Source organism: Ursus arctos, unplaced genomic scaffold (assembly GCF_023065955.2).
Source record: "Ursus arctos isolate Adak ecotype North America unplaced genomic scaffold, UrsArc2.0 scaffold_19, whole genome shotgun sequence".
Classification (NCBI taxonomy): domain Eukaryota; kingdom Metazoa; phylum Chordata; class Mammalia; order Carnivora; family Ursidae; genus Ursus; species Ursus arctos.
In genome coordinates this window covers 48,108,057-48,126,426 of record NW_026622863.1, presented here as the reverse complement: position 1 = coordinate 48,126,426, position 18,370 = coordinate 48,108,057, and the positions used below count along the sequence as shown (strand labels likewise).

Sequence of the window (18,370 nt, the reverse complement as noted above, 5' to 3'; positions counted from 1 at the left end):
TTGATGTGTCCTGGGGAAAAATAAAGCCGATTGAGGGGAGTGAGAATGACACGGACTCGGATCTAGAGAAGGTCAGGGGAGGGCTCACTGGAAGGTGACATTGGAACAAAGAGCTGGTAGGGGGTGGGGGGATGGAAGGGTCAGCCCTGTGGCTGTCTGGAGAAGTGCAAAGCCTCTGGAGCAAGAGAGTGCCTGAATTTTGAGGGAGAGTGGGGGGGGGGTGCAGGTGGAGCAGAGGGAGGCTGGGAGGGGGGCAGCTGGAGAAGAGGGAGGCTGGGAGGTGAGGGATGGTTGATGATTGATGGGACTAGGTCCTGGTGAGGACTTTGCCTTTTACTCTGAAATAAAGGAGAACGACAAGTGGGCTCTTAGCAGAGGAGGGATGGGATTTGACTTAAATGTTAACAGGCTCTGCTGAGTGGGAAACAGAATATGGGAAGGGCAGCAGTCGGGGGGCCAGTGACAGGTGACTGCAGTAGTCCAGATGGGAGATCCTGGTAGCTGAACGGGGGTGGGGGTGGGGTGGGGTGGTGGGGGTGGGGTGAGCAAGGAACAGTGGTCAGCTTTGGGATTTATTTTGAAGGAATAATTCAAAATGATGGAAGAAGCACAGGGCCTTTTGGGATTATGTAACACGAGCCCCTTGCCCATCCTGAGAATAGGGTGACCAGGGGGCCTGAACTGGAAGGACCTCTGGGAATGATCCCAGGCCGTATTCCAGGGCGGTCACCGAAGAGGCCAAATGACTAGGCCAGGGTCACACAGCTGGTGAGTCAGCGCTGGGGTGATCCTGGGCTCCCTCTCCCCTCTCCATCTCTGCCTCTGTTCCCATGCCCCAGGGTGGCTGAGGCTGCCTGCCTTGGCTGACGGGGTCATCCTCCCTCTCCTGGCCCTCGGGGATCACCAGGAATGGGCATCCTTCCATAACCAGGCTGGAGAGCAGGAGAAAGCACCCAGCACAGGCCTTGCCCTTTCTGACGGGTCACCTCCCTCCCTTCCTCCCAATGGATGTGTAATAGGCTCCAAGCTCCCGATGAGATGTGAAGGTCCTCCTCTTACACATACACACCCCCCTTGTCCCAGAAGTTCCCAGAAGAGGTTTCTGGAAACCCTTCTCAGAGAAAGGAAGAGGAGGGAGGAGGGGAATGAGAAAAAAAAAAAAAAAAGAACTTAATGAGGAAAATGGTTTTGCAGGAGGGGGGTTACTGAGGTGCAGGAAGTTGGGGCTTTGGTATTGGGTGCAGAGAGAAAAGAGGGAAGCCTGGGATCTACGGGGCCTAGTAATTTTCCCACCCCAAAGCCATAAAGCTACTAGGATGGAGATGTAAGGGGCCAGAACCTTTTGGAACACAGTGCCCTCGGAGGGTCAGGTGAAAGCCTGCACCCCACTCCTCCAAACGCTCAATCCCATTCACTCATAAATATTTATTGAGCATCTACTGTATGCCAGGCACTGTTCTAGGAGCTGAGGAAACAGCAGTGAAATAAACAGATAAAAAGTCACGTACAGTTTGGAAGTTTCCTAAATCCATCATGGGGGACCTCAGCCCCCAAGTAGGTCCCTGGGCCCCTGACTAACACCCCCAGGAATCAGGAGAAGACTTGGCTGGGACTCAAGAAATCCCAGCCTTGAGTCCATTCTTATTATGCCTGGAACTTTGTTTTTTTCTGTTTTTTTTTTTTTTTTAAGATTTTTTGTTTATTTATTAGGGAGAGAGACAGCCAGCGAGAGAGGGAACACAAGCAGGGGGAGTGGGAGAGGAAGAAGCAGGCTCCCAGCGGAGGAGCCTGATGCGGGACTCGATCCCAGAACGCCGGTATCATGCCCTGAGCCGAAAGTGGACGCTTAACGACTGAGCCACCCAGGTGCCCCCACACCTGGAACTTTGGATAAATGCTTTTCTTCCTCTGGCCTCAGTTGGCCAGTCTGTAAAACGGGGAGGGGGTTGGTCCCAAGGAGATAATGGACCTTGAATAGGCCTCAAGCTCTATCACGCGTTCAGTCCAGAAGGGATCTTGGGGAAGGGTTGTGGTTTTTTGTTTGGGTTTTTTTTGTTGTTGTTTGCTTTTAGAAGATTTTATTTATTTATTAGAGAGAGAGAGTGTGTGGGGGTGGAAGGAGGGACAGGAGAGAGAATCCCAAACACACTCCTGGCTGAGGGTGGAACCTGACCTGCGGGGCTCGATCTCATGACAGATCATGACCAGAGCCGAAATCAAGAGTCGGACTCTTAACTGACCGAGCCATCCAGGCGCCCCGGAAGGGTTGTTTTTATGGAGTCTTGGTATTTTAAGGAATTTAGAATATCTGGGTTCACACATGTCAGTGTTATCATTATTACCGATGGAGAAACGGAGGTCCATCCATGTCAGGGATTTGACAAAGGACACCAAAGGAGTGGGAGTCGGAGTGGAAGCTGAGGAGAGCCCCCCTTCCCCAGGGTGCGGGCGCTGCTGGAAAGCCCCTGGGGCTCTGACTCTGACTTCTGAACAGGTTTCCTCCTACACGCCACTCCTCCCCTCTCCCTCTCCTAGATGCTCTCAATTACCCATCAAGACTCCGCCATCCAGAAATTTCTCTCAACCTCTTCCTGACCTTGTTTATATGATTTTGCTCCCTGCTGGCTAAAGGAGGACAGTCTGGGACATGTCCTTAAACTCCTTCTTGAGCCAGCTCCCTGGGGACCCTCGCCCACCAGTGGAGGAAGTGGGGCTGCTTGAGAACGGGTGTGGCTTTATCAGCCAAGACGCCGGGCTGTCACCTTCTAAGGACTGAGAGACCTTCTGCTGGCCCCGACTCTCTGGGCCTCAGCTGGTCAGTTACTCAGGAAAAGGCTGGATTCGCTATTTCTGGGGATGAAGTGCGCCCTCGGGCTGGAGTCAACGATAACAGTGCTCATACCTGAAGAGCAATAAGGGCTGTTTCTCGGGGTCTTATTGTGACTGGCACCATTCTAAGCACCGATCACGGTTCACTCACTGTTTTTATATTCAAGATTCGCATGCAAGCCTTACAATTACCCAACAAGGTGAATAGTATTATGATTCCCATTTTGTAGACGGGAATACTGATGCCCAGAAAGGTTACGTCACTCGCCTAACATCACAAGCAAGTAAATGGCAGACCTGGGATCCCAACCCAGGTCCGTATCACTACATGGTCGGTTTCTTCTTATTCCCAGTGAGAGCTCCACATGAGGGGAAAGCGTATTTGGGACTCGTTAGCCCTAATTAGGACTAATTAAGAGCCTCCTTTAAGCGGGGAAGCCACCTAAGTACAAGACGTCACGAAGGAACACGGTGACAGCAGCCAAGGCGGGCGTGGGAATCCAACCACGCTCCCGCGAACAGCCGTTTAACGGCACCGCCCCCTGACCCGCCTCACTTCCGCCTTTTATTTGCATATTCAGCGATCGGACGACAGGCGTCAGCGTCGACGCGGTGACATCAGGGAGCGCCCCTGCAGTGCTCCACCCCCGAGCGTACGCACGTACGCACGCACGGAGACGAGCGGGAGGGGGAGGAGGGAGAGATCCGAGGCGCCCCGCCCAGTCGGCAAGGTTGCGCGTGCCCCGTGCGACCGCCAAGATGGTGGTGGGCGCGTTCCCTATGGCGAAGCTGCTATACCTGGGCATCCGGCAGGTCAGCAAGCCGCTTGCCAACCGTATTAAGGAGGCCGCCCGCCGAAGCGAGTTCTTCAAGACCTATATCTGCCTCCCGCCGGCTCAGCGTGAGTTTGACCCCACGTCCCTCCAACCTTTCCATTCTCCAACCCCTCTCTGGTGGTTGCTCAAGGGATGGACTTCTGTTTACAACCAATCACAGCCTGAACCGGCAAAGTCCTGCAGCCAATAGGGAGGGGTCCTGGAAGAAGGGCATGCTGGTAGCCCAATACCACGAACAGGCTTGGGGCAGGGGGCGGGCCAGGGCGCCCGCGCCGATTTGGGAATACCAGCCAATAGAGGAAGAGAGCGCGTGGAGACTGACGTCCAGACGAACCAATAGTATGGGGGAAGGGAGTGATATGGGTGGGACATCCTTGGACTGAGAGGAGTTGGGGGCGGGACCGAGGGGAGACCTGACCGGGTAGTTGGCCCGGCCATCCTTAGACAGTTTGGTTTCCAAAACCCCACCCCGTGGTTCAGTTTCTTTCCCCTCCTGGGAGGTGAGGTACCTGACCAGGCATGGCGTTCAGGGAGGGCTTCCTGGCAGGGGAGACCTCTGGGCTGGGACCCGAAGGGTGAGGAGAATCTCACCAGACAGCAGGGATGATGTCGAGGGAGAGCGGGGAGCATGCTCCGAGGCCAAATGGTTAAAGGGAGCGTACCTTTTTTCCTTATAAGTTTGGGTGCTGAAAGTTTGCAGAATTCTTGGTCCTTTGGTGTTTTGTGGGGCCTCTGCCAGAGGTGCAGATCTTAGAATGGCGAAATGTCGGATTTCCCAGTTACCAGACTGCTCTCCTCTCCGCTCTCTCCTTTGACCCTCACACTGTTTTTGTCCTCACGTCAGGGAGGGGAAATGACTTCCCGTTTATACAAGAGAAAACAGGCCTCGAGACCAGAAGTGAATTGCTCAGGTCACACGTGGAGTTTATGCCAGAGTCAGGACCCGAGTCCTGCACTCTGGATTCCCAGAGCTAGTTTCTGTTCCTGCCACTGCCTTCCCCCTAAACCCTGTGATGTGTGTTAGCGCCGTAGCGTAGAAAGTGGCTTCTTGGGTCAGACTGACATGGATTCTCATCTGGGCCCTACGACTCCCTGGCCGAGTCACTTACCCCCTCAGAGCTTCGGTTTTCTCTTCTGTACAATGGGTATTATGTAATAGCAACATTTAGTGGGCATTTGGCTTTGTGCCAAGCCCTATGCTAAGCACTTCACAGGCCTTCCAGCATTAAATCCTCACAAATTATGAGGTAGGCACTGTTATCATTCCCATTTTGTGTATAGGCTCTATGTGCATTTATGCTGTAAATAATACTTATGTTGTTCTGAGGAGTGAATGGATGTAAAATGTTAAGTCAGTGGGTGGCACCAAGATACGCTGTTGGGTAGATGGTGTGGATACAGAAAAGAAGAAAAGGCAAAAATCTTGTCCTTGGGGATTTTACATTCTTGGGGTGGGCAGGGTGTGTGTGTGTGGGGGAGCCAGCCAATAAACAAAATAAATAAAATATGAATTATATTAGCTAGCAGTACTTGCTCTGGAGAAAACATCAGGGATACGAAAAGAGGACTGTCTGGGGGGAAGGTTGGAAGTTCAGATAGGATGTCAGGGAGACCTCATTGAGGATATGAGGAGAGGAAGGAACGAGCAGTGCAGGTATCTGAGAAAGAGCATTCTCTCACATGCAAAAGCCCTGAGGTGACAGTTTGCCTGGCAGGTTTGAAGAACAGCAAGGAGGCCAATGTAGCTGAACAGAGGGACTGAGTGGAGACTGAGGTGAGAGGAAGCTGGTGGAGAGAGGGGCAGATCGTGCAGGGCCTGTGGGCCCCTGCAGTGCTTTGGCATTACTCCCGAGTGGATGGAACTCACTGGAGGGTATCAGCAGAGGAGGGACAGGGTCTGAGCCATATGATGATAGGATCCCTTTGGCAGTCCTAGGGTGAGGTTGGATGCAGGGAGGAGGTGACCACAGTACTCCAGGTGGGAGGTGAGTGGGAGGAGGGGTCAGTTTCTGGAGGCATTTTTTTCGCCTTCATTTTAAAATTTCAGACCCTCTGAACAGTTGAAAGAGAGAATGGTATAGGGGCACCTGGCTGGCTCAGTTGCAAAGTATGTGACGCCTCATCTCGGGCTCATGAGTTTGAGCCCCATGTTGCGAGCAGAGATTACTGAAAAATACGTAAATAAACTTAAAAAAAAAAAAAAAAGTTTGGGACACTTAGGTGGCTCGGTTGGTTAAGCGACTGCCTTTGGCTCAGGTCATGTTCCCAGGATCCTAGGATTGAGCCCCCACATCTGGCTCCTTGCTCAGCCAGGAGCCTGCTTCTCCCTCTCCCTCTACCTGCTACTCCACCTGCTTGTGCTCTCTCTTTGTCAAATAAATAAATAAAAATTCTTCAGAAAAAAAACTTATTAAAAAATAAAAGTTTAAGTTATTAAAAATAAAAGGAAGACTGGTATAGTCATCAGTTATATACCCTTCATTACCTAGTTCATCAGTTATTAGCTTCCAGCAGATTTGTTTTCTCTTCACTCTCGTATATGGACGCGTGTATATATGTTTACACATGCTCTTTTTTTTCCGAACAATTGGAAAATAAGTTGTGGACATAACACTTTACTCCTAAATATTTTAGCCAGTGTTTCCTAAGAACAAAGACATTCTCATATATAACACAGCACCAATATCATATCTGAAGAGTTTAACATTGAAAATAATGATATTGATACCAATATTATTCAGTATATAACTAATATTTAATATATAGCTCATATTCTGATTTCTCCAGTTTTTTCCAAAATGTCCTGTTTATTATTATTTTTGATCTAGGGTCTGCTCGAGGGTCATGCACTGCATTTGATTATCGTGCCTCTTTAATACCCTTCAATCTCCTAGTGGTTCAGCAAACCCTCCCACTGCCTGTCTTTGTAAATAAAGTTTTATTGACACACAGTCACACCCATTGGTTTGCATATTGTATGTGGCTGCAGAGTTGGGTTTTATGGCCCACAAATCTAAAATATTGACTCTATGGCCTTTTACAGAAGTTTGCTGATCCTGCTCTATGCTGGTGTTCTTGGTTTTTTTTTTTTTAATGGCATTGACATTTTTAAGACTCCAAGCCAGTTGTCCCATAGTGTCTCACAATCTGGAGTTTTCTGACTGCTTCCTCTGATTTGATTCACACTGAGCATCTTTGGCAAGAACACCACACACACACACACACACACACACACACACACACACGAAGGTGTGTCCTAAGGACATCACCTCAGGGGGCTCCTGATGTCTGTTTGTTCCGTCATTTGTGATGGCAACTTGGATCCCTTGGTTAAGGTGGTGACCACTGGAGGAACCTTTCCTTTTCCCCTTAAGTAATGAATACCCAGTAGATTTGTTTGGAAGGCAGCGCTGGCAGGATTTCCCCTGGGTTGGGCGCGACACGGCCGACTGCAGGAGGGGCAGGTTGGACAGAGAGGACCAGGATAGGTTTAGTTGGTGATGTTATTACATTTTGGACTGCACTGACTGACTATATTTATACTTTTAAAATTATGTTACCATCCTTACGCTGCTCTTTGCCCTTTGCTGTGGCCCCCCAGCCTGTGTGGTTGGAATTTTCCAGAGCCTATAGCAGCTGTGTGTTCTGGGTCAGGCCTCCAGTGCTGACCGGCGCGTCCAGCATCTGTGCCTCTGGCTGAGGTTCCCTTGACTCAGCAGGGTAGCCTGGCTGTCTTCTCACAGTGGAGGCTGGAGTGGTCGGTGGGAGCAGTAAAGCAAGAAGCATAAATCATCAGTGATGCACTATGTTGGGGAGGCAAGGATCTGTTTTGTTTTGTTTTATTTTTTCATTCATTCATTCATTCATTCATTCATTCATAGAAGTTTAATGGATACACTGCAAGGGAGCAGTAGCGGGCAGAGCAGCAGAGGAAAGACTGTCCGCCAGGAGGCAGTGGTGGGGGCCTATAGTTAATGGTGGGGGGGGGAGTGAGGAGGTATGGGAACAGGTGGAATTTTCCTTTTTTGGTACCTGTGCCTGGTTGTAAGTAGCCCATTGGTCAGCTGGGGCTTATGGCTCTTTCGAGGTGGGCCGCCTAATGGGCCTGTTTGCTTTCAGCCAGGGGGTCACCATGGGCCCTTTCGCCTTAACTCCTATTTCCAGTGCTCAAGCCTGTTGCCTAACAGCGGCCTCTACATTCCCCGCTGACAGATGGACAATGACAGATCTCTGGCATTAGGGCAGAGGTCTCGTCTTCAGTAGCTGCTTCCTGCTGAAGGCGGGGGTGGGGGGTGGGGGTGGGGGCAGGGGTGCTGTCTGTCTCTAGACTTGTGGGTCCGGCAGGGGTTCTGTGCAGTGACACACCAGTGCGTGGTATTAGATTAACATGCTGATAGGTGATTTGAGGGAAATTCGTTGGTGGCCAGGGCCATGGGCTTTAGGAGGAGGGAACTGTCTGATGGTATGGGCTGGAATTCTTGTTGAACCATGACTCATATCTCATATATGGAATTGGTGGATTCACTCAGACACCGAGGAATGTCTTTTGTCTGTAGATCAAGATGGTGGCTGGACCCATGAGGACAAAGGGAAAAGGCAGGGGGGAGGAGCAAGGGGCTGAGAGCCAGCCGGCATCAGGGTAGGGTCCCATCTGAGTCCGTGACGTGTAAGGGTCGCCCCAGATGAGCTGCCGCTGCCAGCTGTGCCCCACCTTGGAAATGGAGACTGAGGGGGACAGAGTGGGAGAGGAGAGGAAAGAGATCCTTCACCCCCACAGGCTCAGACAGGCCGACCTGTTTGGCCTCAGACCTTTATTCCACGCTGGGAAGCCGCCCCTGGCCAGAGACCTTCAGTTGTCTGAGGGGTACTAGCGTTAGGCTGCCGAAGGGCCAAAAAGAGACAGGAGAGGGAGGGAAGGATCCCTCCAAAGGGTAAAAGGGGCAATCCCTCGCCCTTTCAGGCCACCTGGCTGGTTCCCCCTGGGGCTTCAGATCCTCACTGAGGAGTCACCTCCCCAAGGAGAGCTAGAGTCAGTCCACCGAGGGGAAGTGCCGAGAAATTCCCAGAGAATCAGGGGACAGTCCTTGGCCGCAGAGGGTCCCCGTGAGGGCCACCAAAGTGGGGCAACCCCATCGGGTGGGCGCCAGCGGCTTGGACGGTAGAAGAATTCACCTGAGGCAGAACAAAGGAGAGAGAAGTGTATTGAATCCACCGCAAGGGAGCCGAGGGCAGGACAGCAAAGGAGAGACTATCTGCCGGCAAGGATCTTTTTAAACAAAGATTTCTGGGGGAGAAAAAATAAAAGGTTGGTGATCCAGGCAGGTTGGGACCGCTCTTGCCGAGTGTACCACTGACACTTCCAGAGGAGCCATCGGGTGTCTCTGGGCAGTGGGAAAATTCCAGTTTGTTCCTGCTCATTCGTTAGAGTATACTTGTCATTTTCCTAGTTTATTACTCATGGTAGGCAGGATAATTGCCCCCCAGAGATGTCCACATCTTAATCCCAGGAACCTGTTGAATGTGTTAACTTCCACGACAAAGGGGACTTTACAGATGTGATTCAGTCAAGGATTTGGGCCTAGGGGGAGTATCCTGGGTTATCCAGGCGGCTGATCATAAGAGGCCTTGTAAGTGAAAGAGGGAGAGGGGAAGGGGGACTATTTGAATGCGCTGCCCTCTGGTCTGGAAGATGGAGGAGGGGCCACGAGCCAAGAAATGCAGGCAGCTTCTAGAAGCCAAAAAAAGGCGAGGAGAGGAGACGCGTTCTCCCCTGCTGACACCTAGAGTTCAGTCTCCTGAGCTCAGTTTCAGACTCTGTGCCTCAGAGGTCTGACGGGAGGATCTGTTGCACGCACCAGTATGCTTGGTGTGGGCCTGGCACGTTCTTAGTTTGGTAAACAGCGGTGTGGCCGAGCCACCAAGTACCCCTCCTCTGGACTGGGCCGCCCGTGGGTGAATCCCAGTCTGTGTCACGCTGGCCAGGTGACTTAGCTTCTTGGGCCTCTGTTTCGTTGTCTGTACATCGTATTGTTATGACAACTCCCTGGGTTAATATCCATGGAGCATTAAACGGTGCCCCGGCCCTGAAGTGCTGCATAAATGTTGGTCGAATGGGTAGAAATGCCAGGCATCGTGATCATTGCTGCTGTTGTCGTCATCATCACCTCAGTGTGAAACCTTCCAGTGTGGTCCTTCTCCTTGTGCACCCCTGGCCTGCCATCGGGAGCCGAGCAGTCAGCACTTCCGCCTGTTGATGGTATCGGTCCCTCTTCCTCCGTCAGCGCTCACAGGCTTACCACAGGCGTAAGGGCCTGGGCTTTCCCGTGAACACTTCTCACTAGCAGGGGGCAGTTACTGTGTCGGTCTGATGAGGAGCCGGGATTGGAGGTCTGTCTCTGAGTCAAACAGAGAGGGGGCAGTATGGCAGAGTAGAGGGCCTCCCACTACCTCCTGCTTCACAGAATATTTAGAGCATCCTTTGAAAAGAAGGGTGTACCTGCAAGGAAGGAAATTGATTCCTCTCAGAGCAACGAGAAAGCAGGAGCAAGGAGCCGAGGAGGGGAGTAAGTATTGAAGGTGCCTTATATGCTCCGGGGATATGGGCAGAGTCACATGGCCTTAGGGACAGCGGCTATCCTGTGGGAACACTGGGCAGGGGACCGTCTTGTGTAAAACCAGATCCCAGGAAAGGTACCCCTCAGGGACAGGGTGAACTAGGAAAAAACCCACCCTCCAAAGACACAGCCTTAGGGCTGGATGGAGATTGAAAATGTCTCCTCTGAGAACTTAGAGCCACTGCCCTGCCTGTCCCTTATGTGGGTCTGGGGAACTGAATTATACTCTCTGAAAGGCGCTGGAAACAGCAAGCTGAGAATGGACCCAGGTCTGTGTGCACTTGACAAGGACAGACCCTCTCTGGAGAGTGCCCCTATGACGGAGCCTTGGAGAATTCCTTCAGGTGGAGTTCGGCACATCTCATGATAAAAAATTACATGCTGTATGGAAAAAGAGGCACCATGAGCGAGAGTCAGCAGACACAAAACATGGAGGGTCAAGACCTGCAAACATTGTGGGTATCAGAATGACCAGATGTCGGTATAAAATACCTATGTTTATATGGGAAAAGGATAAAATAGGAGGGATATGAAAACGTGCGTGCAATCAGAAATTACCAGGAAGTTGGAACAAGAACCAACTAGAGCTTTGAGAAATGACACGGTTGACGTTCAGAGCTCAGTCTAAGGATTAAATAAATACCAGATGAGGGGCGCCTGGGTGGCACAGTCGTTAAGCGTCTGCCTTCGGCTCAGGGCGTGATCCCGGCGTTCTGGGATCGAGCCCCACATCAGACTCCTCCGCTATGAGCCTGCTTCTCCCTCTCCCACTCCCCCGCTTGTGTTCCCTCTCTCGCTGGCTGTCTCTCTGTCAAATAAATAAAATCTTAAAAAAAAAAAAATACCAGATGAAACACAGCTGCAGAGGGGACTGGCACGCTGACAGACATCCGAAGGGGGAACAAAATGTTTTGTGGGGTGCTCCCCTTAGGTGCCCAGGAGCACCACCTGTAGGTCCTGATTGGGTCCATCTGGGGAAGGAAGGGGGGAGGACGTTTTTATTTTTAACATTGTCCAGAGAGGATCCTCCTGTGCATGAACGTTTGACAACTCACTTCCCTGGAGTCTATTTATAATCTCGAGAGCACCACATGAATTATGTCTCCTGACAGCCAGGCCGTGGCTGGTGACCAAACGCTGCTTGCATTAAGCTCTCCCGTTAAGGAAACATGTTGCACATTCTCCCCATGTGTGTGCGTGTGCGTGTGTGTGTGTCATGAGCAGTCGTGTGTAGCGCCGACATATAATACCGCGAATATATTGTGTGTGTTCAAAAATGTTAAGAAGTGGGAAGGTGTGGCGGACACCTGGGTGGCTCAGTCGGTGAAGCGTCTGCCTTCGGCTCAGATCATGATCCCAGCCTGCTTCTCCCTCCGCCTCTGCTGCTCCCCCCGCTTGTGCGCTCTTTCTCTCTCTCTGACAAATAAATAAGTGAAATCTTTTTTAAAAATTGAAAGGTGTGGAATTCATATTTTAAAAATAAAATTATTAGTTTATGTATTCACGGCCACCCAAATATTTTTGCTCTCGCTAAAGGTATTTTCTTATGCAGACATTGTTAAACACATTTGGAAACTCTTGGTGTAGCCCTCTGCGAGAGGCTAGTTTTGACATTCTTTGTGTGCGGCTGGCAGAGCTGGCAGAGACCTCAGGGAGCCACAGGGAGCCCAATGAGAGAAGTGTGCCGTTGGCTCCATTTAATCCCGCTGCTCATTTTTCAGGCCCACCCTTCATATGCAGAGGCATTTGTTGGAATTTGCTTGCGCTCACATTGCTAAATCTTCAGCGCATGGTTTCTGAGCAGCAGTCCTTTTTAGGAAGCCCTTTTGTGCGGGCTGATTGAATCGCGGTCTGGGAATATCCCCTGGAGTTCGTCTGCCTGGGCCGCACTACACTGAGTGGCCAGGAGAGGGCGCCTGGGCCGCCCTTTTAGCATCTGGGCTTGCTGAGGGCACCTGTCGAGAGGCACTAGAAAAGCTTCATTTCTTCTCTTCCTCCTCCCCTTCCCTCATCTTGTTACTCTTCCTTCTTCTCCCTTCCCTCCTCCTTCTTCCAGACATAAGCATAACCAGAAGTTCTGACATTTTCTTCCTGTGCCCCAGGGAAACACCTTTCTACTCCTCTGTGTTCACCCCTCCTTGAGACTCCGTAGTCATTTCCTGAGAGGCCTGCCCTGAAGGCTCGGCCCCCCAGGATGTGCCTCTGCCCCTCACTGGGGAGTCCTAGCCACCTTCCAGCTTCTTGGCTCCTCTTTTCCTGCTTTCCAGCTCCAGTTGGCCCCAGCTCAGACCCTTAAGCCCCCACATAGCTGGTGATATCCTCAGGAGCTCCCTCAGTCCCCGCATTTACTAAGCTGTCCCTCTGCTGTCAGACTCACCCAGGTTCTGCCTTTGATGAGTATATGGCCACAGCTACCCCCCGCTGAGGGCCTAGTGTGTGGCCATTTTTATCTCTCTTTTTATTTTTTTATTTTTTAAATTTTTTATTTCTTGGAGACAGAGAGTGCATGAGAGAATGAGCATGGGGGGGGGCAGAGGGAGAGGGAGGAGCAGGCTCCCCGTCGAGCAGAGAACCCAACTCGGGGCTCCATCCCAGGACCCCGGGATCATGACCTGAGCCGAAGACAGATGCTTAACCCACTGAGCCACCCAGGCAGCCCTTATCTCTTTTTAAATTGAATCAAATTTTATGTTACTTGTGGGTTTTAGGGTATATTTTTTTCCTTCGAGGTTTTCTGAAGTAACTTACTAAATTTACAAAAGTCGTATATGCTTATTATGAAAGAAAGAACAGGATACAAATCAGTTTGTGCTTATCTGTGATTAATTGAAAACCCAGCCAGTAAATCAAACTTTAATCAAAAGGATGTTTATTGTTGGTGGAGGAAAGTGGCTCTGTGCTTGGTTAGGTGGCTTGGTGGTGTCATTAGGGACCTGAAGACCCTTTCTGTCTCTGCCATCTTTGTGTTCAGGCAGTAACTCTCCTCAAGGCTTCAAAGGGCTGCTGGAGCTCCAGACATCGTTCCTTTATACAGCAGTGTCCAAAGGAGGGAGTGTGTGTGTGTGTGTGTGTGTGTGTGTGTGTGTGAGGGCTGGGGGGCTGGGAAATGAGCGTGTGCTTTTCAAGCCCCCAGGAGAATTCCTTCACTGTTTATTGGCCAGAATTGAGTCGCATACCACCACTTGCTATATGGGAAGTCAGAGGGGTGACCGTCGCTTCTAGACTCTAATGGCGGGAGAGGATATTGTTAATAAGACAGTAAAAAATAGTATACAGTAGGGACGTCTGGCTGGCTTAGTCGGTAGAGCGTGCACCTCGTGATCTCAGGGTTGTAAATTCAAGCTCCACATGGGGTGTGGAGATTACTTAAAAACAAAAAAGAAATCTTAAGAAAAAAAAATACAGGGGCGCCTGGGTGGCGCAGTCGTTAAGCGTCTGCCTTCGGCTCAGGGCGTGATCCCGGCGTTATGGGATCGAGCCCCACATCAGGCTCCTCCGCTATGAGCCTGCTTCTTCCTCTCCCACTCCCCCTGCTTGTGTTCCCTCTCTCGCTAGCTGTCTCTATCTCTATCGAATAAATAAATAAAATCTTTAAAAAAAAAAAAAAAGAAAAGAAAAAAAAATACAAAGTAGCCTTAACAATCATGAGCACTAAGGCTTAAGCATTACCACTACCTTAATGGATGAAAAAATTGAGCAGAGCTGTCCAGGGACCTGATGTCAGTTCATGCAAAGCCCTGCATGCGCCAGCTTCCCGACGAGCCAGGAAGAATGATCTCCATTTTAAGAAAGAGGAACCGGAGCTGCCAAGATGTTGAGAAATTCGCCCGAGGTTACAGCAAGCCAGGACTTGAATCCAGGACCACCGGGCTCCAGAGCACTCTTAGCCTCTTCATGAGCTGCTTCCCTTGTGCCTCCGAAATTCCCAGATACTGCCTGTGCTAAGTCGAGGTGGTCTCTCCACGTGTCGCTGGGGGCTGGAGGTGGGATTATTTTCTGGGACAAGGACATGCTTGTATAATCCACTCACTCACCAAATCTTTGCTTAGTGCCCGCTGTATGCCAGGAACTATTCTAGGAGGTTTGACTAACTCTGTAGTCACCAAAACAGACAAAAATCCCCTGCTCTCGTGGAGCTCACAGTTGAGGACATTAATTACCTGCCTGGTGACTCCAGGGCCCAGAGAGGTCCTTTTCCCCCACAGTCCCACCCAAATTCCCAGGCTGAATCTTGGTGGTCCAGCTTGGGTCACATCCCCATCCTTGAGCCCATCACTGTAGCCTGAGGAATGCAGTCTGATTGGCCAGTCTGAAGGGCAGGGTTTGCCACTGCTGAATCCTTTGGACCCAGTGTGGGGACATGGAGGAGTAGACAGAACCAGCCGTGTCCCCTCTGGTGACTGGTGGCAGCTTGCATCCCTGCTGTCTCCAGAGGCAGTGATAGAGGATGGGGGCCCGTCCGGAGGAGGAAACTCCTGCCTGGTTGAGGCCCCACACATCTCGTAACACCCGGATCAGTGTTGGGGTGGGCTTGCAGCGGGCTGGAACACATCCAGGAAAGGGCGTCCTGGGCAGGGACTGGCTCGAAGCTATTTACTCTTTATCATAATTTTTTAACTGATGCTAACAGTTTTCATTCATTATGCTTTCTGTGATCTCCGCAAATGATATTAACCACTTTATTAGGGAGTTTATGTGATTGTCCTGGTTTTATGAGTGGGGAAGTATCTCAGAGCGAGAAGCAAGTTCCCTGAGGCAACACAGAGTAAGAAATCAGCCCCTTGGGGCGCCTGGGTGGCACAGCGGTTGAGCGTCTGCCTTCGGCTCAGGGCGTGATCCCGGCGTTATGGGATCGAGCCCCACATCAGGCTCTTCCGCTATGAGCCTGCTTCTTCCTCTCCCACTCCCCCTGCTTGTGTTCCCTCTCTCTCTGGCTGTCTCTATCTCTGTCGAATAAATAAATAAAATCTTTAAAAAAAAAAAAAGAAATCAGCCCCTTGGCTCCCAAATTCCTCTTACGTTTAATTATTATTTTTTGCATATTATTTATTGTACAATATCTATACAATGCAGTGTACGGATCTAAAAGGTGTAGTTTAAGGGCGCCTGGGTGGCTCAGTCGGTTGAGTGTCCAGCTCTTGATTTTGGCTCAGGTCATGATCTCGGGATCGAGCCCCGTGTTGGGCTCCGCACTCATCGTGGAATCTACTTAGAGATTCCTCTATCTCTGCCCCCCCCCCCGCTTGTGTGCGTGTTCTCTTTCTCTCTCTCTGAGAAAAATAAAATAAAATAAAACATCTAGTTTAATGGGTACAGATTAAGGCATATACCCATGTAACCAACTTCCAAGATCTGAAACATTTCCATCACCCCTGGGAGTTCCTTCCTTTCCTGTTTTGTCACCTGTGTGACCTCTCTCACTATAGATCGGTTTTACTGTTGTTAAGCTTCATATAAATGGAATCATGCGATATGAACTTAAGTCTAGCTTTTGTTCACATGATGGGTTAGATTTCTGCTGTATGTATCAATAATAGTTCGTTTCTTTTACTGCTCGTAGTATGTATTCTTTTGTGTCTTGTGTGCAGGCAGCAAAGTTTATTGAGCGTTAGTAAAGTGAGTTTCTGAAGAGGGAGGGGACCTGAGAGGGTTGCCCAGTATGTATTCTTTTATTCCAATATATAAACATGCCAAACTTGATTTATCTACTCTCTTAATGAGGGACATTTGGACATTTGTGTGTCCTTTTTTTTTGTTATTACCAGTAAGGCTACTGTGAACATTTTTTTTTTAAGATTTTATTTATTTATTTGACAGAGATAGAGACAGCCAGCGAGAGAGGGAACGCAAGCAGGGGGAGTGGGAGAAGAAGAAGCAGGCTCATAGCGGAGGAGCCTGATGTGGGGCTCGATCCCAGAACGCCGGGATCACGCCCTGAGCCGAAGGCAGATGCTTAACCGCTGTGCCACCCGGGCGCCCCTACTGTGAATATTCTTGCACAGGACTGTGTAGGATTATGTTTTCATTTGCTTTCGGTAAATACCTAGGAGTGAGATGTCTGAGTTATACGATAAAGATAAAGGTATTCCATTTTTTTTATTATTTAAAGATTTTTATTTATTTATTAGAGCAGGGAGAGGAGCAGAGAGAAGGACCAGCAGACCCTATGCCAGCACCAAACCAGATGTGGGGCTCGATCCCACGACTCAGATCATGACCTGAGCTGAAACCAAGAGTCAGACACTTAACTGACTGGGCCACCCAGGCGCCCCAAAGATAAAGGTGGTCTTAATTTTATAAGAAACCACCAAAGAGTTTTCCAGCGTGGGTCTAGTTGCTCCACGTCCTTGCCAATAATCATTGTTTTCAGTTTAATTTTAGCCTTTCCAGTTGGTGTAAAATGGCAACTCACTTGCTTTTCCCTGATGAATTGTGATGTTGAGTACTTTTTCATAGGATAATAAACACTTATTATCTCACACAGTTCCGGAGAATCAGGAATTTAGGATTGGCCTCGTCGAGTGGTTTGGTGCAGTGTCTCAGAAAGCTCGCCAGGCGCTGAGAGGTCTGCTTCCTGGCTGATTCATTGACCTGGTCGTTGGTAGGTCTCAGTTTTTCACTTGCGCTGTTGGGCCAAGAGCTCAGTCGCTCTGTACATGGACCTCTCCTTAGGGCTACTTATGATCTGGCAGCTGGCTTCCCCCAAAGAGAGTGATCTAAGAGTGAAAATGACTAAGACTGAAGAGTCAGTGTCTTTATAACCGAATTGTGGAAGTGACATACTACCCCTTGGCCATATTCTGTTGGTCATACAGACCAACTCTAACATAATGTGGGAAAGGACTATATAAGGCTGTAAATGCCAGAAGACAGGGATTATTGGGGCTATCTCGGATGCTGGCAACCACAATTCTGTTGCTACCACGAATTAAAGTTACTTATTTTTTTAAAAGAGTATTAGTCAAATCTAGTCATAGGTTTTGTGGCATGCTTAGAAAGATTATTTCTAGATTATAAATGATTTCTCTTATGTTTTCTTCTAGAATTTTTTTTAAAAGATTTTATTTATTAGAGAGAGAGAGACAGCACGAGCGGGGGGCGGGGGCAAAGGGAGAGGGAGAAAGAGAATCTCAAGCAGACTCCACACTGCGTGCGGAGCCCAATGTGGGGCTTGGTCCCAGGACCCTGAGATCATGACCTGAGCTGAAACCAAAAGTTGGATGCTTAACCAACTGCACCACCCGGGTACCCCTCTTCTTGTAGTTTTATAGCCCTGTTTGTGTACGTGTTTAAGTCTTTGATGCATTTGCAGTTTATTTGGGGTATTAGACGTGAGGTAGGGATCCTTCTTATTTTCTCTTGCAGTGCGCTGTCCACTTGTCCCAACAGCATCGATTGAATAATGTGTCGTTTTCTCACCGAGCTGATAAGTTTTTATATCTCAAAATTTTCACTTTTGGTCTCATTCTTTCAGCATACCCCCCATGGACGTTTTTTATTCCATGCCCTGTGCTAGGTGCCTGGGACACAGGTGTGAAACAAACCCTGTCCTGACCTTGTTTATTCGTCTTTATCTCATTTATCCACCCATGACTTCCTGGGATCTCCTCCGTGTTGGGTCCTGTGCTAGTTAGTGGTCCCTGGACAAGTGGTCAGTGCTAGGCTGGGGGAGCCTTCGGAGGAGGGTCCTTAGCCCGTCTGGGGCCTGGGGAGAGGCAGATGGCTCAGAGCTTAAGGAAGAGTGAGCCAGACAAAGTGGAAAGATAGAGGCATAGGTAACAGTATGTGCTAGGGTCGAGGGGTAACGGGGAGTTTACGGGAGGCTGGCATGGCTGAAAAGTAGATGGTGGGACTGGAAGTGGCAAGAAAAGAGCCCGGATGGCTGTTCAGGGACAGATCACACTGGGCCATGTTAATGCATTTAGACTGGATCCAGAAGGCTGCAAGGACCCTGTGTCATGGTCACAAAAGAAACTGAGGACAAAAAGGAGTTAAAGGGAATTTGCTTTACTGTTTTTCAAAGACAGTTGTTCTTGCTCTGCGCAGAAGCCCTACCCATGTTTGTCCTTCTAGCCTTTCTGCTGGGATGTT

The 18,370-nt window shown here is 49.8% G+C and overlaps 1 protein-coding gene across 1 annotated transcript in view; it reads left to right on the top strand.

Annotated features, from left to right (window-relative positions):
• The first annotated feature begins 3,498 nt into the window (after nucleotides 1-3,498).
• Nucleotides 3,499-18,370, top strand: part of LOC113243423 (outer mitochondrial membrane lipid metabolism regulator OPA3) — a 44,518-nt gene continuing 29,646 nt past the window's right edge. The window contains exon 1 of the mRNA XM_026482043.4: nucleotides 3,499-3,730. Within this exon, the coding sequence (XP_026337828.2) occupies nucleotides 3,589-3,730 (142 nt within the window). The 5' untranslated portion in view covers nucleotides 3,499-3,588. The remainder of the gene's footprint in view (nucleotides 3,731-18,370) is intronic.